Source organism: Chiloscyllium punctatum, chromosome 9 (assembly GCF_047496795.1).
Source record: "Chiloscyllium punctatum isolate Juve2018m chromosome 9, sChiPun1.3, whole genome shotgun sequence".
NCBI classification, from domain to species: Eukaryota; Metazoa; Chordata; class Chondrichthyes; order Orectolobiformes; family Hemiscylliidae; genus Chiloscyllium; species Chiloscyllium punctatum.
The window spans coordinates 81,502,202-81,524,968 of record NC_092747.1 but is presented as its reverse complement, the minus strand read 5'-3'; the positions used below and the strand labels follow the sequence as shown (position 1 = coordinate 81,524,968).

The following is a 22,767-nucleotide window of genomic DNA, read 5'->3' as shown; positions in this document are numbered from 1 at the left end:
AGAAAAGTGGCCTTTTTTGTTAGCTGATCCACGACAACTGGAGCAATTTAAGCAACTTATCCTTCCCTGGAGTCTCAAACATCATGTGTCGAAAGCTGCTCACAAAAAGTAGCACACCAGCTATCAGGAAAAATGGTTCTGCCAACAAGATCACATTGTGACTGAGCAGGAAAAGCTTCCGCTCCATCAATGTCCAATTATATGTGATCACGCAAATCTTATCTTGGTCTGCACTGTGTTCCCAGGTGCCTATCATTGTGCCTTTGAAAATTTGAAGTACTATACCTTTTCAAGTCAACACCCAGATTCCAAGGCAGCTGCTGGGGGTAAGGCTCACCTCTTGAATACGTCTTTCCTGACAAATCTAGTACTTAGAAACAAATACAGAATGCCATTTCAACCAGAACCATTAACTAACACTCCCTGCATTGAACAGATCATTGACATCCTGAAGGTGTGTTTCACTTCCCTTAACCAGCTGAGTGTCGACCTCTAGTGTATGTCAGTCAGGGTTGATTGTGTGCTGTACAACATGACTATACAGGACCAAGATGCCTGGTACAGGATGAAGGAACTCTGTTCTTCTATGGGAGAGAAAGAAGAAGAAGTGGAGGAAAAATAAGATAAAGGTGGTATTGGTAAGTGCCCAAATATTGAAGGGAGAGAGCAGGGCAGTTCCAAAGCTAATGGCAGTCCTCAGGTTAGCATGTATCTAAGGGCCCTGGCAAATTCAGCAATGCTGCACCCAAGCCACTCCCAGCCCCTGGGACAGGAAGGTCTATAACTCTTAAATTATCCAGCATATATGTTTGAAGAGTCCCATAATAAACCAAAACGGGCTGTCCATCACCCACAGTCTATCCCACAGCAGACCATAGTACCATAGTTAATAAACCCTTTTGTTGCCTTATCCTCTGCCCCACACCCCCTATTCCAGTGGGATAACCTCAGTAATGCCCTGTTCAACTGCACTCCATATGTTAGTGTTGCTCAATGCTGCAACTGGCTACTTTATTTGAGAACTATGCACGCATGTACACAAGTGCACATACAAATATACACACACTCAGCTTATGTGTAAGATTGCATCTGCAGAGTTACAGGCCTGTCAATCAAGTGTCACACAACATTCACCTTTCCAGAACTTGGGTATATCACTTACTTTCTGTGATGCACTCACATACCTCTGACATCCATCACCTCCTCTATGGATTATTTCTTCCAGACATCAAGAACAAAATATCTCTTCTTTTGGGCACTGCATCTGTTAGAGCATCTGAAATTTGTGGTGCCTCCCTGGGACGACTACCCAGGCCAGTGCTGGCAGTCTGTAGTTCCATCGTATCTGTCAAAACCAAGCCCAGTCATGGACATTGTTAAACTTGTCAAGGGGACTTCCACTAGTTTTTGTTTTTCATTGATTCTTGCATGGAATATGGTCATCAATGGCAAGGTCAGCTTTGTTGCCCATCCATAACTATTGTTAAAATGAATTTCTTCTCAGGTCATTGCAAAGGATATGAAACCACATTCCTGTATGTATGAAGAAAAATGTGAGGAAGGATGACAGATTTTCAACTCTAAAGGATGTTAGTGATGCAGAATCTTTTTCACAACAATTGACAATAGTTGGCATGATTGCTTGCACTGAGACTTCCATTCCAAATGTATAATGTAAATTTACATTTCATAAGCAGCCATGCCCGAAACGTCGATTTCGAAGCTACTTGGATGCTGCCTGAACTGCTGTGCTCTTCCAGCACCACTAATCCAGAATCTGGTTTCCAGCATCTGCAGTCATTGTTTTTACCATGCTGAGTTTCAAACCTACTCCTCCAGAGCATTTAGTCTAAGATTCTGGATTGCTAGTCACACTGCACTAATGACATTACCAATAAACCAGCATCACCCCAACTAAACTGGGGCTGCTCCTAACATCACTACCTGGACGTCAAATTTGGCCCAGGTCAGTTCAATTTTTTAATACTGCAAAGCAATATTAAGTCACATACATTATGAAACATTGTTTTGCAACTAGGAAATGATAGAGGCATCAGGTTCCCAACCCCAGATTAAAAAGTCCGCTGCAATTTCAATGAAACCTGTGAAATTCTTCAAGGATCCAATGGGAAGTTGCTGGGCTGATGTTTTCTGTGTTTGGTCAGTTGGGAACTTGGAGGTCAGACTTTTCGGATTGAGGATCAAGTCTCAACCTGCGGAGCTGTTGATGCTCATTCAACTAGCGTTTCCAAGTCAAAAATTGACTAATATTTAATTAAGGGAACAAAGACATGTAGGGAAGGTGCGAGAAAGTGAAATTAAGATAGATATGATCCTGGTGAATGATGGAACAAGTTCAAAGGACTGATCAGCCGACTCCAGCTGCCATCTCTTTGTGTCTAACTTTAATCACTTTTAATGAAAGATCATTGACATTGAGGGCAGCACAGTGGCTTGGTGGTTAACACTGCTGTCTCACAGTACCAGGAATCCAGGTTTGATTCCACGCTCAGGTGACTGTCTGTGTGGCGTTTGCACATCTTCCTTGTGTCTGTGTGGGTTTCTCCAGGTGCTCTGGTTTCCTCCCACAGTCCAAAGGTGGATTGGTCATGCTAAATTGTCTATAGTGTCCAGGGATGTGCAAGTTAGGTGGATTAGCCATGGAAAATGCAGATTACAGGGATGGATGGGTCTGGGTGGGATGCGCTTTAGAGGGTCAGTCTGGACTCCATATGATGAATGGCCTGCTTCTACACTGTTGGGATTCTATGCAAGTCTATGATTTAGATCCATTAATAAAGCACCATATACGGAGAGAATGTGCACGTTCACAAAAGGAGGGACAACAAGTTAATGTTAAATCTGTCTTCAAACATTGGTTGCAATTCTCTCCAAGGGTATTTGCAATGCCCTACTAACAGATGATCTGAGCTGAATATCTTTCTTCCTTTGGGAAAGAAAACATGACCAAATGGCACAAACCAAGAAAACTAAACAGTGATGTTTTGAATATTTACTCCTTTCAATGCTCTCTGCATGCTTTAGTTAAAACTAAGTTGCATTAAAATACATCCTTCATAGAACATAGAACAATACAGCACAGAACAGGCCCTTCGGCCCACGATGTTGTGCCGAACATTTCTCCTATCTTAAGCACCCATCCATGTACCTATCCAATTGCCGCTTAAAGGTCGCCAATGATTCTGACTCTGCCACTTCCACAGGCAGCGCATTCCGTGCCCCCACCACTCTCTGGGTAAAGAACCTACCCCTGACATCCCCCCATACCTTCCACCCTTCACCTTAAATTTATGTCCCCTTGTGACACTCTGTTGTACCCGAGGAAAAAGTTTCTGACTGTCTATCTATTCCTCTGATCGTCTTATAAACCTCTATCAAGTCACCCCTCATCCTTCGCCGTTCCAATGAGAAAAGGCCTAGCACCCTCAACCTATCCTCGTATGACCTATTCTCCATTCCAGGCAACATCCTGGTAAATCTTCTCTGCACCCTCTCCAAAGCTTCCACATCTTTCCTAAAGTGAGGCGACCAGAACTGCACACAGTACTCCAAATGTGGCCTAACTAAGGTCCTGTACAGCTGCAACATCACTTCACAACTCTTGAATTCAATCCCTCTGCTAATGAACGCTAATACACCATAGGCCTTACAAGCTCTATCCACCTGAGTGGCAACTTTCAAAGATCTATGAACATAGACCCCAAGATCCCTCTGCTCCTCCACCTTACTAAGAACCCTACTGTTAACCCTGTATTTCGCATTCTTATTTGTCCTTCCAAAATGGACAACCTCACACTTGACAGGGTTGAACTCCATCTGCCACTCCTCAGCCCAGCTCTGCATCATATCTAAGTCCCTTTGCAGCCAACAACAGCCCTCCTCACTATCCACAACTCCACCAATCTTCGTATCATCTGCAAATTTACTGACCCACCCTTCGACTCCCTCTTCCAAGTCATTAATAAAAATTACAAACAGCAGAGGACCCAGAACAGATCCCTGCAGAACTCCACTTGTAACTGGGCTCCAGGCTGAATATTTACCATCTACCACCACTCTCTGACTTCAACCGGTTAGCCAGTTTTCTATCCAACTGGCCAAATTTCCCTCTATCCCATGCCTCCTGACTTTCTTCATAAGCCTACCATGGGGAACCTTATCAAATGTCTTACTAAAATCCATGTACACTACATCCACTGCTCTACCCTCATCCACGTGCTTGGTCACCTCCTCAAAGAATTCAGTAAGACTTGTAAGGCAAGACCTACCCCTCACAAATCCATGCTGGCTGTCCCTAATCAAGCAGTGCCTTTCCAGATACTCATAAATCCTATCCCTCAGTACCCTTTCCATTACTTTGCCTACCACCGAAGTAAGACTAACTGGCCTGAAATTCCAGGGGTTATCCCTATTCCCTTTTTTGAACGGGGGCACAACATTTGCCACTCTCCAGTCCCCTGGTACCACCCACGTTGACAGTGAAGACGAAAAGATCATTGCCAACGGTTCTGCAATTTCCTCTCTTGCTTCCCACATAATCCTAGGATATATCCCGTCAGGCCCGGGGGACTTGTCTATCCTCAAGTTGTTCAAAATGTCCAACACATCTTCCTTCCTAACAAGTATCTCTTCTAGCTTACCAGTCTATTTCACACTCTCCTCTTCAACAATACGGTCCCTCTCGTTTGTAAATACTGAAGAAAAGAACTCATTCAAGACCCCTCCTATCTCTTCCAACTCAATACACAGTCTCCCACTACTGTCCTCGATCGGACCTACCCTCGTTCTCGTCATTCTCATGTTTCTCACATACGCATAAAATGCCTTGGGGTTATCCTTGATCCTACCCACCAAAGATTTTTCATGCCCTCTCTTAGCTCTCCTAATCCCTTTCTTCAGCTCCCTTCTGGCTATCCTGTATCCCTCCAATACTCTGTCTGAACCTTGTTTCCTCAACCTTATGTAAGCCTCCTTCTTCCTCTTTACAAGACATTCAACCTCCCTCGTCAACCAAGGTTCCCTCACACGATCATGTCTTTCCTGCCTGACAGGTACATACATATCAAGGACACGTCATATCTGTTCCTTGAAAAAGTTCCACATTTCCACAACATCCTTCCCTGACAGCCTATGCTCCGAACTTATGCTCCTCAGATCCTGTCTTACAACATCGTATTTACCCTTCCCCCAGTTGTAAAACCTACCCTGTTGCACGCACCTATCTCTCTCCATAACCAAGGTGAAAGTCACAGAATTGTGGTCATCATCACGAAAATGTTCACCCACTAACAAGCCCATCACTTGTCCCGGTTCGTTACCAAGTACCAAATCCAATATGGCCTCCCCTCTGGTCGGACAATCTACATACTGAGTTAGAAAAGCTTCCTGGACACACTGCACAAACACCGCCCCATCCACTCTATTTGATCTAAAGAGCTTCCAATCAATATTTGGGAAGTTAAAATCGCCCATGACTACTACCCTGTGGTTTCTGCACCTTTCCAAAATCTGTTTCCCAATCTGTTTCTCCACACCTCTGCTGCTATTGGGGGGCCTATAGTAAACACCCAACAAGGTGACTGCTCCTTTCCTATTTCTGACTTCAGCCCATACTACCCCCTCGAACTGCCTTTCTTCAGTCGCTATACCATTTCTAATTAGCAACGCCACCGCCCCTCCTTTTTTACCTAATCTTACTGAAACATCTGAAACCAGGAACCTCCAACAACCATTCCTGTCCCTCTTCTATCCACGTTTCCGTGATGGCCACAACATCGTAATCCTAGGTACCGATCCACGCCTTAAGTTCACCCACCTTATTTCTGATACTTCAAGTTCCACTTGATTAAAGTCAATACAAATTCTGCACGCTTTTCTGACAAAAAATTATGATATCATTTGTAGAATGCTTAATGAAATAATATTGGGAAGTGAGAATTTACAGGTGTCAAAGAGAAAAATGAAAATCATTGCATTTAGTCACTGATGGAAATTCTAAATCATATTAGTTATCTGTTTTTTCTGTTATCTTTAAGCATTATAACTTTAAGCAGATGTAGTATGGTCACTGACTAAATGCAAGTATAATGTCCAATCCCATTTGTGTGTTCTTGGTGAAAGCTCAGTGAGAATCGGTTTCTTTTCATTACTGACTATCTTTAGAACTACAACAGCCAAACATATGTCAAAATCAGCATTGCAACTTGAGTGCAAATGAGTTACCTTCTCAAGATCAGTGAAGAACTGATCAAATGGAACATTTTACAGCAGGTTGAGGAATGCTTACAGTATGGCACAGGTTTTTTTAAAAATCAATCTGCTCAAACATGTTATGACACACCTCTGGAACAGGCAAGATTTGAGCCCAAGCCTCATGACCATTGCACCCTATTCTTCTGAATGGTACAGATATCAACCTGTATTTAATCAACCTATTGATTTAATTTATTATCCACCTCTGGAGCAGGTGAGACTCGAACCTGTGCCTCCTGGCTCAAAGGTGTACCAGGCTGTGCCACAAGAGGCCTCTGGCATGATGCAGGCAAATAAGAAAAACAGTTTTCACATGGATCTCAACCGTAACAGCAAATTAGAGTTCACCAACGCCTTGTAAATAGTTCAGTACATGAAACTCCTACTCCTGTTTTGTGCCTTGTTTCCTAGGTTAGTTCCTCATCTTTAATCATGGATGGATTATATTCCCTTTCTGGATTTGTTTGCTCCAATTAAAAAGTTATGAATTCTTCTTCAGAAGCATTTTATCTTGTTTATACACGCTTAGAAATCTGCGCTTAGAAGATCATTGACGAGATTAAATTATCACTTAAACATGCTTCTATTTACTGAAATTCTGCTCATTTCTCTGTTAAGCTAATGTTAAAGAAACGTCAATATTCATAGGGGTTGTTCAGCTGAATCAGTTAAGTGTCAATGTAATTTGGCAATGTTTTGAAAAAGGAATCCTTGGAGTAGACATTTGCCTCTGGAGGCAGTGAAAAGCCTCATCAGTTTAGTGACTGGAGTTAACAAATGAATTTATCTGCTTTCCGAATAAGCTATAGTTAGCAAGCAGTGATTAACTGGGATAGCATTTACTCGGCATAATACTGGTCTGGGTTATTCCTTGTTTTAATCATTTCATCAGAAAGTGTTTCTTAGAGTAGTAGTTTAATTTAATGTATTAATAGAATGCACACACTAAGCTACTGTTTAATTAATAGAATCAGTTCTGCCAATGGCTGTGAAGTCTGTTTCACTGGTTTCAATGAGCTGCAGAAATCGAAAACGAAAGCTGCATTTTTTATTGTTGAAGAGTTGGTTCCTGATTTTGGCGGCATTACTGTAACAAAGTCGAAAGTGGAAGATTAATTTTTCCACATAGATGGAAGGAGAAGCCAGAAAAAAAACTGGATTAAGCTTCCTTCAGCTCAAAGTAGATACTCAATAGCTGCACAGCCACTCATTTTTCCAGTACGGATATCTGCTACTTGGAGAGCTCAGGAGCAAAGGAGAAGAAAGATTATTTAATTACAAAGAACATGCTCCTCAGTATGTATATTTACATAACTTCCATTAGCACAGCTTATTTTTGCTTTTGTCCAATATAAAATGAGGACAGAATATTCAACTCCTCTATTTTAAATGTATTGATTAAAATAATACAAAATACATGTAATCTCATCAGTCAACTTGCACCTACTTTAAATGTTGTGTTTTAATCAGAAGGATAAAGTTGAGATGCCAAGTCAGCTTACTTTTTGGCGACAGCTCACTTGCAGATGTAACAAAAATGTCTGGTGGGCTGACAGTAATGGTTGGTCAACTGACAATGTTTTGTTAGGTTAAAAGTGTTCAGCTTGCCCATTCATAATCCCAAGAATGCTGCTCAAAGAACACTGCTGATGTTAAATTGGAGGAGTTGGGTTCTGTGTTCTTTGTGTTTTGAAAGGTGTATGATCTGTATACAGATACTGATACTTTTTATTTTGTTTGGATTTGGATTTTAAACTGCTAACAATGCATGTTGGTCGATATTTGTGAAAAGCTTTGGTAATTAACTAGGTCAGACCTTCCAGAGCCATGATTTTAAACCAGTCATCATTGGCAGTTCCTCGCAGATGCAGCTGACTTCTTCCACTCTCAGGGGGAGTCAGTAGGTGGCTGTATGGACCAATGCAGCTTCCACAAGCTCTGTTTCACTTGGAGCAGAAGGTGGTTGCAGGAAAAGATGGCTGGGACATTGGTGTGGCTGTGCACTCTTTACACTGTTTTTGCCTGGCTTCTGCTTTATCCCGACAGCAAGTCTCGAGGTGCTTGGTGCCTTCCCAGATGCTCCTCGTCAAATTTGGATGGTCTTGGGCCAATGATTCCCAGGTGTGTGTGGGAATGCAGCAGTTCACCAGTAATGCCTTGAGGGTATCACTGAAGCACTTCCTGTGTCCATGTGGGACTTACCTGCCATTTCAAAGCTGGTAGTAGAACATCTGCTTGGGGTCTCATGGTGGTTATGTAGAAGACGTGCCAAGCCCATCATAGACAATCAAGGATGGTCAATGCCTCATTCCTGGAGATATTAGCCTGGTCAAGGATGCTAACGTTGATGCATTCTTTCATCCCAGCGGATTTGCAGGATCTTGCCCAGGTGGTACTGCTCCAGCACCATGAGGTGTCTGCTGTAAACTAGTACGTGTTAGATGACTGCTTAGTGGTTAGCACTGCAACCTCATCAGGGACCCAGGTTCAATTCCATCCCAGATGACTGTCTGTGTGGAGTTTTCACATTCTTCACTGTCTGCATGTCTCCTCTCACACTCCAAGATTAGGTAGATTCCAGTCTCCTCCCACACTCCAAGGTTAGGTAGATTAGCCATGCTAAATTGTCATAGTGTCAAGGGATGCTACTTGGATTAGCCATATGAAATGCAGGGCTACAGGAACAGGGTAGTGCAGTGGATCTGGGAGGGATGCCCTTCAGAGGGTCACTGTGTACACGATGGGCTGAATGGCCTGGTTCCACAGTGATTCTATGAGTTTTTAAGAAAGTTTATTTATGGAGTGGTGATAAATAAAGAAAGAGGAAGCATTGAAATTTAGTTTACTTTTATGTTTATAATAATTGGCAGTTGATTTTTAGCTTAGAAAAATCCATAGACTGGAAAACCTTTGGGCAATTTGAAGATCAGATTTGCAAAACATATTCATTGATGGGTGTCACTGGCTGTGCCAGCATTTATTGCTCATCTCTAATTGCCTAGAGGGTAGTTACGAGTCAACCACATTGTTGTGTGTCTGGACTCACATCTGGGCCAATAGACAATAGACAATAGATGCAGGAGTAGGCCATTCAGCCCTTCGAGCCTGCACCGCCATTCAATATGATCATGGCTGATCATTCCCAATCAGTATCCTGTTCCAGCCTTATCTCCATAACCCAGATGTATAGATGGCAATTTCCTTCCCTAAAAGACATTAATGAACCAGGTGGGTTTTTTCAATAATCGGCAATGGTTTTGTGGTCATCATTAGACTTTTAATCCCAGATACTTATTGATTCCAAATTTTACCATCCGCCATGGCAGGATTCAAACTTGGTTCCCCAAAACATTACGGAGATCTCTGGATTAACAGTTCAGAGGTTTAAGCCAGATGCTCGGAGTCTTTCATTTAAAAAAAGGAAATAGTTCCAACCAGTTATGGAAATAGGTTACCTCAAGGAAATTGTTTCACATGTTAAACATCCAGAGGTATGTTTGGGTAAAAATGATTATGCAAAACTGAGGAAATCTGAGATCTCAGCTGTGTGAGGATTCAGGAAAAAGACTTCACAGGTCACAAGACAACAAGTGAGAAAGAAAAGCAGTTAAGTGAAAACTACAAGTTTAATAGGGAAGAAAAATATCTTTACTTCTTGAATAGCTCTAAATTGATAGTATAAGGGAGTAGATGGGCTTTTGTTTTGCTGCATTTTGAAGGTTTTCAAATTATTATAGCTTGGTTTGTTTTATTTTTATTTCTTAACTTGTGTTTTATTGATAAAACTAATCTGTCAGTTTGTGCATGTACATTTCAGTGAAAGACTGCCATGTTAAATTAAGGAAAACAAAATATGATATATATCAATCCAGATTTCATTCTGCCATCTGACTTGTCCGTAGTACCATCAACTGAAAGGAGATTTACTTGGAGTTTTCAAAATCATGGGAGGTCTGGACGGAGAAGGCAGGGAGAAACACTTCCTGCTTTTAAAAGGATCATGAAGATAAGAGCTCAGATTTAAGGTGATTTGCAAAGGAAATATCAACAATGCGAGAAAAACAACATTTTCAAGCAGCAGGAGGTTTATGTCTGAAATACACTGTCTGGAAGTGTGGTGGAACCCTACTTCAAATATTGAGGCAATTGAGAGGGAATTAAATGATTATTTTAAAAAGGAATCTTGCACAGGATTATGTGGAAAGGGCAGGAGAATGTCACTAAGTCATCAGAGATCCAGTATGAGTGTTATTGGGCTGAATGGTCTCCTTCAGCTGCATAGTAATTCTATGATTCAGTGAATTCAATTCAAAATTTCAATCTGTAATTCAAAGTTGACATTTGATTTGAAAATTCACAGTAATAATGATCTTTTGGGAGATCTGTCTGTGTGCGTCCCAATGACCACATTTTTTAGCTCAACATCCGTGATACTTCTGTGTCCCAAAGTTTTTTCTGAAATCATTATTTTTGAGACTCAAAGAGAAATATACTGGCTCTGAAAACTCACTCACTCAACAGATCACTCTCTAGAAAAAGTTAGTGGATGAACTTGAAACAATTTGAAATGTTTTTTACTTGTTTAATTGTTGCAGGTTTTTCAAGGATGTGGCCAGCCAAAACCAATGAAACCCACGCGTAGGACACGCTCCACTTCAGAAAATTTTAATTTACGGTTCAGGCCCTATAGCCCTGAAGAAAGACCAACAACAGCAGCTGGCACAAATCTGGACAGGCTTGTGAGTATTCATACACCTATGTGTTTGCACTGCTTCCTCTGGATAAGTCTTGCATTAGGTCTGTAAAATTAGTTGCACTTGAAAGTGAATGTAGCAATAAAATTATGAATATAGACAATTTACAAGGTTTGAGTTGCATGCTGCTCCCATCTTGTTTACAACCTATAATATAAGAACAGGAGTAAGCCCACTCAGCCTTTAAACCTGCTCCACATTCAGTTTGGTCATGGCTGGTAATCAAACTCAATACCCTGTTCCAACTTCCTTCTCATACCCTTTGATCATTTAAGACCTATATCTATTTCCTTCCTGAAAACAATCAATGTTTTGGTCTCAATTGTTTTATGTGGAGAACTCTACAGACTCACTACTCTCTGGGTGAAGAAATTGAACCCAAATAGGTGCAATAGTGAGACCAAAGCTAAGGTCCTCGTCAGCCAGTGCTTGCTCAAGTTATCAAGTGGATGTGAACTTAGTTTGTTTTTGAGTTCCTACTAGAATAAGGCAGAGGTCTTGTGAACATGTGTAAATCAGGGAAATAAAGCCTTTTTGTGGTGGAGGATGTGGTGATGTTTTAGGATAGGTTGGGGCTTGGGTTAGTCAGGGAGTAGTTAGGGACTGTTAGCATTTATTGGGGATGGGGAATGTGGAAGTATGGAGTCAGAACAGTGGGATGTTTAGATTGGAACAGCATTTTGAGGATGGGCTAGGATATATGGTCTGGCAAGGTGGGAGGGAGGGGTTGTGATATTGGGTTAGTGGATGGAATCAGCTCTGTAAGGAGGAAATGGTTCAGATGCTTATGGGGAGGGACAGGCAGAGTATTATAAAATGCCAATGGTAAATTGACCTTACAGTGCCCAGTAATCCAGTGTGCTCACAATATCAACCAGATTTTCTCATTCACTTTCTAATGAACTGCAAAATGGCACTATTTCTTTTAGTGCCTCAATCAGTCCTTTTTACCAAACCACAGCTATTTCCTACGGATATGGGAGCACTTACCTATATTTTGAAAAACGTTTATATTCTGCAACTATTTTAGTCACTGTATAATCTATCTGTCAGAATGAATGCAGTTGTTCAGCTTATTACAAACTAAGGGAGCATGTTAGGTCACATTATAAGAACAAATGTTTTCGTTAATACCCGTCAATGATCTATTCTTGTTTTTAAATATTATCCTGTCCAGATAATGCCATTCGGATTCATTTGAAAGTTCCTTGAAATTAAAATGTACCTATTAGGATGTCTTGATTTTGTGTGTTTAATACAATCTTAATTATGGGTATTTGTTGAATATTTCTGCTGGATTTGGTGAGGTGTTATACTTGGAGTTTCTGTCCTATGTTCAAGTTGGGTAATTCATTATTGCACATCGTTTGTGGGCATCTTTCAGCTTTCCCTGATTTTTGAGTAATCCATTATGTACTCCTGGGTGTGTCAATGAATGATGACTGGGATGGTTTGTCCATGCTTGTCTATCAAATAGATTTGCACTCAGTTTCATCGATCAACAAAGTATGCATTTTTGGAATGGGTATGTATATTGGGTTGGACAGTAGCCTGTTCGATGGTGCAGAGTTAGGATGATATTCTCCCAATGTATACATGGGATTAGAGTTACGATGACCCACAGTGTCAGTTCCTGGATGGGTTGCTGAGACTTCTGTGGGATCAAACTTGACTTGATATGCTCTGTGGAGTATTCAACTACAGTTTGCAAACTCAGATTTGCCTTGTTAATTCTGGATGATAGAACGTACATTACTTTTCTAAGTTGTGGAGTTTGGTTCATTTTGTCAATTTAAAAAGCATGAAATCATTGAGCTATATTCTTAAGAAATGCCTGGGATTTCAAACTTTATCTATATTCAACAAAAGTGTTGGGGATTTTAGGTGAAAAAGAAGCCTTCATAAGGTGAAGAAGCAAGTTTACAAGGTTTCAGGTGAACAAGGTGTGTAGTAATAATGGGGGAGAAAAAGAAAATTGTGAGGAGGGAGGATGGAAGACTGCAAGGTGATGGGAGAAGGTGACTGCAGGACAGTGTTGAAGAAATTCGCAAAAGGGAAAGAACAGCTTTAAACCTGTCAACAAAGGAATATTCAATGAACTGGAAACCTAACTAACTTTAATGCACGAAAGGTTTAGAGCGATATGGGCCAAACACTGGCAAATGGAATTGGTTCAGTTTAGGAAATCTGGTTGGCATGGACAAATTGGTTCAAAGGATTTGTTTCCATGCTGTATAATTCTATAGTTCTATGACTCTAATGAAATACATTCCTTGCAAATGAATCTCTAGCTTAAGCCTGCAAAGTTGAAGAGTTATCTTGGGGATAGTGGGGTTGTGGCAATGTAGTTGATGCACTTGTAATGAACATTGTGTGTAAACTCAATTTAGTTTAAAACTCAGACTGAGATATGAGATGCTGTAAACAGGGGTAGTAACTGTCTGGTTATAATGTTCCAACTTTGAGTGTATGCATTTGCAGTTTATTACATGAGACCTCACTAATAGCTGAAAGAATGTTTCGAAGATGATTTCTTTAATGTAGAATTTTCAAAATGAAATTTGTTTCTAACATATGCTATTGTGCCAATTTAAGTATTATGTTGTTTTGGAAATTAATACTTTCCTTATCGTTTATAGCTTTAAGCTTAATAGAATGCTGATGTTTCTTGAAGATATTCATAAATTATTTGAATTGTGCAGAATTGTGACATCAAAAATCATTGAAAAATAAAATTTACTATATAAATTATTTCTTAAAAACATGTATAATGTTTTTATATTCTTAAAAAAATAAAATTTTACTATCCTTAGTTATATTAATATCATTGTTGTCAAGGCTACCACAGGTTCAATTATTCTGTCAGTTAATTCTGCTGCCAGAAAGTCTGAATCACACCCCTCTGAACTTAGTCACAAAATCTTCAGTGTTCTCTGTCAACCCTTGACTGGAAGACATATTTTCAAGATAGCTTATTAAGTTGAGCTTCACTTAAACCTAATTTTTGACTGTTTACCATATTTTTCTGGATTTTTAAAAGTAAAGCATTGAACAGATCTAAGATGTTTTATCTGCAAAAGCCTTCATTGCCTTTGGCAATTTTGATTTGGATGCTTTGTTTATCTAAGTAAGAAATATTATGGTCAAGAAAGCAGAGCTTGATGCATTTTCATAACATGTAAATTCAGATATGATCCTCATTGCCTTCCAATTGAGCATTGGAAACTTTGAGGCCATTTTGAATCTTTTTGCTTGATTTTTAATGCCATCAAAATTATTTGCATCCATTCACATTCCTTGCAGAATTTCTAGGGTTCTTCTGTCTCTGGGTTGCAATATCTTTGGTGCTTACAGGTTGTAGCTTGATTGTAATGGTGATACTGTGGAGCTCTTAGGCTATTTATAGTTGTAGTTCTAAGCTCCACCCATAAAGCAATAATTTTAACATAAAAATTGAGCAACCTGTTACTAAGAGATGTGAAGCAGTGAAAAAAGCTCTGCCATAGTTTGCCTTTTAGTATAACCAATAAAATACATATGTTATCAAAGCTATTCATTTTGCATTCATCCAGACAATTACAACAAATATAGAAGTAAAGGCAAAGCAATGTTCGTGCTGTATAAAGGAAAGTTCTGATTGTTTGGCAAGTGGACTCTGATTTGGTAGCAGCATTGCCACTGGGAATGCATCAATTAAATGCTAATTTTTTTTTCCATTTTGAAACAGGCAAGTTGACTCTCAATAGTCCATGCATTTGTGAGAACTGAATAAGGGAATGGCTGCCACCTGTTTTGTTGAGTTGAAATGGGTCCAGTTTGTACATTTTCTTTCTGTCTGGAAATAACAAGGCCCTGTGTAGAAATAAATATAATTTCTAGTACACTGGAATGTATGCCATACTATGAGTCTGATTTGACTATCCTAAGTTGATTATAAGTGAAATTCTTCACAGTCAGTTATTTAGCAAATGTGTTCAATTCTAAAGTTACATTTAGTGTTGGACAGTGTGTTGTGAGCTTTGCAAGTGCAGACTGGACGGGTACAGTCAGTACCTTGTTGGCTGTGAACAGCCAAAAGAACAAGCTGCTGGGTACAATGCCTCAGTCATTGGAACTTATGTCTGATTTTTTTAGGTACACACCAGTGCTAAAATTCACATTCTACCTTATTTATTGTTGTGATAGGCAGAGTGACATTTCAGCTTGAAGACAGCTTGGAGGTGGATTTGCAAAACTTTACTTATTCGTAGCTTTCAAATGTGATATCTGCAGTAATGAGTGATATTATTTCCATATTATCATTCATGACAGGTGTAGTTTTTCATAGAAGGTTGTGGATGCATATTTGGCATCCCCAGATTAGAGATTTAGTCAAATGGTAAGGCACAAATTTAATATTGTTTTAAAATGGACATATTTTGTTAAAGCTTTTTATCTTGCACTCAATAGGACAATTCACAAGAATACCAATTTAAACTTAAAACTAACATTTATATGGTATGAAAGAAGAACTTCAATTAGTTGGCAATGGCCTCTGATTGGTAAAGGCATTGCCATGGTGAATACACCAGTTAATAATGATTGATAGTTAAGTGTCACTTTGTATACATTTTAAACCAGAAAGGTTAATTGTGATTGGTCCAGACATTAGTTTGGGAAGATCAGAAGACATTTTTGCAACATGCGACTTTTTCAGCATTATTAATTTTGTTTTAGAGATAGGATTGGCTAATAATGTTCACGTGACAAATTTGAGCTTTTTTTATGAATGATCATTATATTCGTTAATATCAGGCTGCCAAGCATGCCATTCCACACATCAATTTAAATCTCTGAACTCCAGTCTCATTATGTGTGATTCAGGCATGGTTAGATCATCTTAGGTCTATTGCTAGTTATGAGTTACTTTTAAAATTGTTTGAATACTGAGGCAGATAAACTGCTGTGTGACCTCACAGAGAGACATCAGAAATACTACAGAAAAACTGACCTAATGCGAAAACATCAATCTTGGAAGATCAGTGTGTTGCAGTCTTGGCAGGCTAGTGTGCATTTGTGCATGTCTGTGTGCAATTATCCTGTATTGACCCTACCAGAGTCCATGGTATCAGTGTAGGGACACTTGAGCTGCATCGGACAGACAAGAATGCATGCTCGTCTAGTCTGTGGACACTCTGCCAGAATCTGCAAATCTGATGCAGATTTTAAGAAAATTGATACTTGTTCTCTGTTGATAGTGTGAGGGGCTAGTCAAGCTTCTCCTGTGAGGTTGCATCAAATCCCCCTCCACCTCCACACCAACCTCTCCCAAACTTTGTTTTTGACAAAACACTTATCTTCCTCTTGGAGTCCAGGAATGTTCCCAGATCTGAGCATTTCCATTGAAATCTGATTTACATACATTTGGTTAGCTGTCTACAGTAATTACAGCAACTCTCCAAGGAGTTTCACAGGAGTGTTAGAAATCATATTCAGCACTGAGCCACTTTAGATGGCATCAGGCAAGTGACCAAAGGTTGATGAAGGATTTTGGCTTTCAACTCTTTGTAGAGTATCTTAATGAAGACTGGAAAATTGAAAGGTTTAAGAAGCAAATTCCAGAGTTTTAAATCAAAGCAATGAAAGGCATGACTACACCATTGTGGAGCAATTAGAGTCAGGGATGCTGAGGAAACAAGAAGTGCAGCTATTGAGTCTTCAGGAGATTACAAAGATAACGATGGGAAAGAATGGAGGGATTTGAAAGGTGTTTTAAAATCAAGACAATAAAATAAACACAAAGGACTCTAAATGTTGGAATTCTGAAATAAAAACAAAGAGGCAAGAAAAGCATATCAGATTTGATAATACCTCTTCCAGTCACTACACACTGCACACCTCCCTATCTTTGAGATTAGATTAGATTAGATTAGATTCCTTACAGTGTGGAAACAGGCCCTTCGGCCCAACAAGCCCACACCGACGCGCAACTCACCCAGACCCATTCCCCTACATCTGCAGAGAGAAAAGTCAGAACAGATTCTGACAATGGGTCACCAGACTCAAAACATTAAATTGTTTTTCTGTCTAGAGATGTGACCAGACCTGCTACGTTTCTCTGGCATTTTCTGTTTTTGTTTAAAATCAATACCTTGCTTAACTGGAATTCCATTTAGGTTGGTAAGCACAGCATCTAAGTGGGTGAATGTGATTTGGAGCAAGTCAAGACAGGGATAGTGAAGTTTCAAATGACTCAAATTTATGGAGGGTTGATTGTGAGACATCTCTCAGGAGTGTGCTAAAATAGTGGAGCTCAAGTTAGGAAAAGACATGGAAGCAAGTTTCAGCAGCAGATGAGCTGAGGCAGGGGCCAAGTTAAACGAAGTTATAGGTGGCCTGAGAGTTGTGAGGGGCAAATAATTGGTAGCTGATTTCAGGGTTAAATATGACACCAAAGTTGTGAACAATCTGATTTAATCTCAGTTGAGGAGAAGGATGGAGCCTGTATACACAGGACCAAAGACCGTGGATTTGATCGTCTCGATATATAATAGGATGAAATTACTGTTAATTCCGGCACTTGATGTCAGACAAGCAGTTTGATACCTCATTTCTCTCATTTATGAGCCCTTTTCCTTTCGAGCCAAAGTGGTTGGAACTCCAAGAAGCCCCGCCCTGGCTTCAGCTGCTCAACATCAAGATTTGTATGTACCTGTCACTTAGTCGAATGTCTAGCACTGCAGTGCAATCGAACAGAACCTTTAGGAAATCAACGTCTACATTCTGTAAAGGGCTGAAAACTTGTCTTTTAATATTGGCTGGGAATATAAAGTAATCTGTTACTTGAATTATTTTAATTATGTAAGTTCATTCATAGTTCTAAATTTTATCTAAGATCTGGTCTGTAAAGTGTTGTTCCATATTTTTGTGTATTTATCTTCATGTAATGCTTGATTATTTATTTATTGTAGATGGAGCATTTTTCTCATTTGTATTTAAATTTCCTACTGTAAAAACATTACACTTCTGAAGATTATAGTCAATGATTGCCTGAAAATAACGATCCCGAGGAAGAAATATTGAGAGAATTCTAGCTTTACTTTTTCAGCTGCCAGAAATAGTTGGGCTGGGTAACACAGAGGGAAAAATGCTCTACACATTTAGGTTGAATTGAATAGTGGCACAGGAGAACTCCAAGAGGATTTCAACATGGAGCTCCATCTCATTGACAGTCCAGTAAGGCAGGAACATGAGAAGAAAGAACATTTGTGTGGTGAATAGTTTTAAGACAATTTCACGGTTTGGGGGTCAAATGCAAAAATGAAATCTTCTGAAGATCTTAAGCTGAAATGATCATAATCCAAAAATCCTACTGGCAAGATGCAAAAGCAGACAGGCATTGTTCAGATAAGTTATAAAGGTAAATTAATATTCAAAGCTAACTTTGGATTTAACTCCGACATGTTTTGTTTTGGTGCATCGCAGTTGGGTCTAAGTTCTTGCAGGAAATGGTCTTTAACCAGAAGCAGTGAAAGGGAAATGCCCATTTTCTGCTTAGCTACTGTATCCTATAAGCAATCATGGATTCTTATAATAACCTAGAACAATAAAGTTCAGAAATGGGCTTTTCGGCCCACATTGTTATGCCAAATATGACACCAAATTAAACTAATCCTTCTGCCTGCCCTTGGTCCATAAACCTCCATTCCTTGTATATTTGTTTGCTTATCTAAAAGATTGTTAAACACCCCTCTTGCACCTGCCTTCATCACCACCAGTGGCAGCTCATTCCAGAGTCCTACTACTCTCTGTGTAAAAAAACTTGCCCCTCACATCTCTTTTGAACTTACCCCTCTCACCGTAAAATAATTCCCCCAGTTTTAGACATTTCAACTTTGGGAAAAAGAATCTGACCGTCAACCCCATCAACGCATCACATAATTTTATGGACTTATATCAAGCCTCCCCACCACTACTCCAGAGAAACAACCTGAGTTTTTCTAGCCTCTTCTTATAGCTCATATCCTCTAATCCAGGCAGCACCCTGATAAACCTCTTTTGCAGCCTCTCCAAAGCCTCCTGTAATGTGGCAACTGGAATTGAATGCAATACTCTAAGTGTGACCTAACCAAAGTCTTATAAAGCTGAAACATGACATCCTGACTCTTGTACTCACTTTCCCAACCAATAAATACAAGCATGCCATACAATTTCTTTCCCACCCTATCTACTTGCATGGCCAGTTTCAGGGAGCTTTGGATTTAAACCCCAAGATCCCTCTGTACATCAATGGGGTTCAGCTCCTGCCATTAACTGCTTACTTTTCCTTAACATTTGATCTCCCAAAGTAGCACAGTGCCTCAGTGGTTAGCACTGCTGCCTGACAGCACCAGGGACCTGGGTTCAATTCCAGCCTGGGGCGACTGTCTGTGTGAACTTTGCACATTCTCCCCATGTCTGTGTGGGTTTCCTCCGGGTGCTCCGTTTTCCTCCCATAATTCAAAGATGGCAGGTTAGGTGAATTGGCCATGCTAAATTGCCCATATTGTAGGTTATTAGTCATGGATAAATGTAGGGGAATAGGTCTGGTGGGTCCCTCTTCGGACTTGTTGGGCCGAAGGGCCTGTTTCCACACTGTAGGAATTCTAATTCAAAAGGCAGCACCTCACACTTACCCTGATTAAACTTCATCTGCCATTACTCTGCCCATATCTGCAATGGATCTATATCCCTCTGTCCTTTGACAACCTTCTACACTATCTACAAATCCATGGATCTTTGTATCATCTGCTAACTTATTAATCCACCAATCTACATTTTCATCCAAGCCATTAATACATATCACAAAAAGCAGAGCTTCAGTACAGATCCCTGCAGAACACCACTTGTCGTGGACCTCCAGCCTGAAAATACACCCTTGCACCACTCTCCTCTGCCTTCCATGAACAAGCCAATTCTGAATCCATGTAGCCAAGTCACTGTAGATCCTATGCATCTTAATCTTCTGGATGATCCTACCATGGGAGACCTTGTTGAAAGCCTTACTAAAATCCATGTAGACAACATCCAATCATCAATCACCTTTGTCACCTCCTCAAAAAATTCAATCACATTAGTAAGACATAACCTTCCCTGAGCAAAGCCCTGCTGACTGTCCCTAATTTGGCCATGCTTTTCTAAATGCGCATAAATCCTATCCCTAGGAGTCTCTCCAACACCTTCTCAACTGCCGATGTGAGACTCACCAGTCTGTAGTTTCCTGCATTATCCCTATTTCCTTCTTGGACATTAGCTACACGCCAGTCATCCGGGACCTCTTCAGCAGCTAATGAGGATACAAAGATCATGGTCAAAGCCCCAATAATCTCCTCTATTGCCTCTCTGATCATCTGATGGGGTAGATACCATCGGGCCCTGGTGATTTATCTGCCCTGAAGTTCTTCAAGAGACCCGACATCACTTCTTTCTTGATCTCAAAGTGCCATAGCATATTTGCATGCTCCACACAAATACATATATCCTCCATACCCTTCTCCTAGCTGAATACTGACACAAAGGACTCTTTTAGGATCTCACCACATTCTCTGCCTCCAAGCACAAGTTCCTTCCTTTATCCTTCAGTTGCCCTACCTTCTCCCAAGTTATCTTCTTATTTTTGATGTATGTATAGAACACCTTGGGATTCTCTTTAACACTACATGCCAAAGTTATTTCATGGTCCCTTCTTGCTCTCCTAATTCCCTGCTTGAGTTCTTTCTTGCTTCCTTTATATTCCACATGGGCCCTGTCTGATTTTAGGTTTCTAAACCTAATATATGCTTCTTTTTCCCTTTTGACTAAATTCACCACCTCCCTTGTTATCCAAGGGTCCCTCACCTTGCCATCCAGTCCTAAACTCTCATCAGCAGGTCTTTAAACATATCAAATGGATAAAGAGGATCATAGGTCTTTTCTTTAAACTCATAATACCAGTAATGGTACAAACCCAAACTAATATTTAGTAATGTACAACACAATGGAATGAATGGGAATTAAAATGTGGTCAAAATACAATTTTGTTCCTAAAAATGAAAATAGTATCAACTGTTCGTACCCAGTGAGTAACTGACAGGATTCTACCTTTGATTTGACTGTCTGTTCATAATAAGGATGCCAGAGGGGTGGACTGAACAAACTTTTCTCTTTTTTTCTGTTCCATGCATCTCTTTTCCTCTGGTTCCCCAGAGGACTGTGTGGAAGTCTTTGCAACATGGCGTAAGCTACAACATTCCAATTCTTCATAATCATCACCATTTGTCTTTGAATATTAATGTTGTCAATCTATCTGCTGTAGATATGCCATCAAAGTAACATTTCCCTTTTCTAGTCTCGTACATCAAATTGTTTTTGAACAATGTTATTCATATATATCAATTAGCAAGTATTTAATGCTGACATGTATTTATCCATTTAACTGTTGTGTTTTGAATAGCCGATTTCTTGAAAAACGGGCAATAATTATGTTATGCTCATGCTTTGGTTTCATGTTAGTCTATTTGTTCATGTGTATGGTCGAGTACCTACAGCAATGACAGAACTAGAGCACAGCATTTTTTTACTGTCATTTTCAGTGAGGTTACAGTTTATTTTCAGTTAGTGAAATCGGGTGAGAACTCAGAAGTTAAAAATGCAGAGGATTCTGGAAATATATGCAAATATAACATAAGTAGACAATTAATAGGTATTTGAGGATCTCATTGAGCTTCTACAATTTGTCAGTTTGCAGATGAAGATGGTGGTATAGGCAAGCAGTGTTCCCATTAGTGACTGCTAATGGGCAGGTATAAGATAAAGTCACCATTGTCCCAAAGAGTCATATAGGTTCTCTCCAGTACGAAGAAATGACTGGTGGTGAGTTTAACCTGAGGGTCACTGCACCTGAGGCCAGAGGCTATGTTAAGAAAGTGTGACCTTTGTGGTATAGGAATTAAATCGATGCTGTTGACATCACTCTGCATTCACAAGTCAGTGGTTCAGCCAACAGAGTTAACCAACCTGGTGGTCATACTGCCTTCCGCCATGTCCTGTCTGCCCTTTAGGAGAAAGCCCCCCTCCAAAGTTGGTACTTCCTCCCCCTTTTGACTCTCCCCCCTGACCTCTATAACTTATTCCCCAGACCCTATTTACCCACCATCATGAGGTTTCCCAGCATTGCCTAGTCCAAATCACGAGACTTACCTCAGGTGCAGTAGGCATCTCTCCTCTTCTTTGGGACTGATTGTAGCTCCATCAGTAGCTACTACTTCCCTCTGGCACTCCTGGCACTGCAGAATTCTAGCAATGTGAGTCTGATTGGCAGGTCACTGGGGTGTAACTTTCTGAGGGGAGCATGAAGTTCCCTCTCTGATCTAAGTAAAGCTGCCTTTCCAAAGTATTATTTCTGCTGGGGCAGCTAGATTTCACCTTGACAAGTGACTGGGTTCAATTCCTACCATGGCAGTTGATCAGCTATGTTAAATTCCACCATGTGATGCATTCAGTGCCACCTGTAGGCCATTTCCAAGTCTCTATTTCTCAGTGAAGTAAGCATTTTCAATCCAGGTCTGGTGTGAAAGTGTCTGTATGTGCAAATATGTTTTTTCTTTCCCCCTAGAAATAGTGAGGGCAAAATAGAGACATAGGAAAAGCTTTGGAAATCTGAAGCACAAAGGGACTTCGAAATCCTAGTTTTGGATTCTCTCAAAGTTAACATATAGGTTTAGTTGACATTGGGAATACAAAT

The 22,767-nt window shown here is 40.1% G+C and overlaps 1 protein-coding gene across 1 annotated transcript in view; it reads left to right on the top strand.

Annotated features, from left to right (window-relative positions):
- The window catches only part of gpc6a (glypican 6a), a 1,024,509-nt gene that overhangs the window by 954,731 nt on the left and 47,011 nt on the right, over nt 1–22,767 (top strand). The window contains exon 6 of the mRNA XM_072577902.1: nt 10,869–11,012. Coding sequence (XP_072434003.1) covers nt 10,869–11,012 — 144 coding nt within the window. The remainder of the gene's footprint in view (nt 1–10,868; nt 11,013–22,767) is intronic.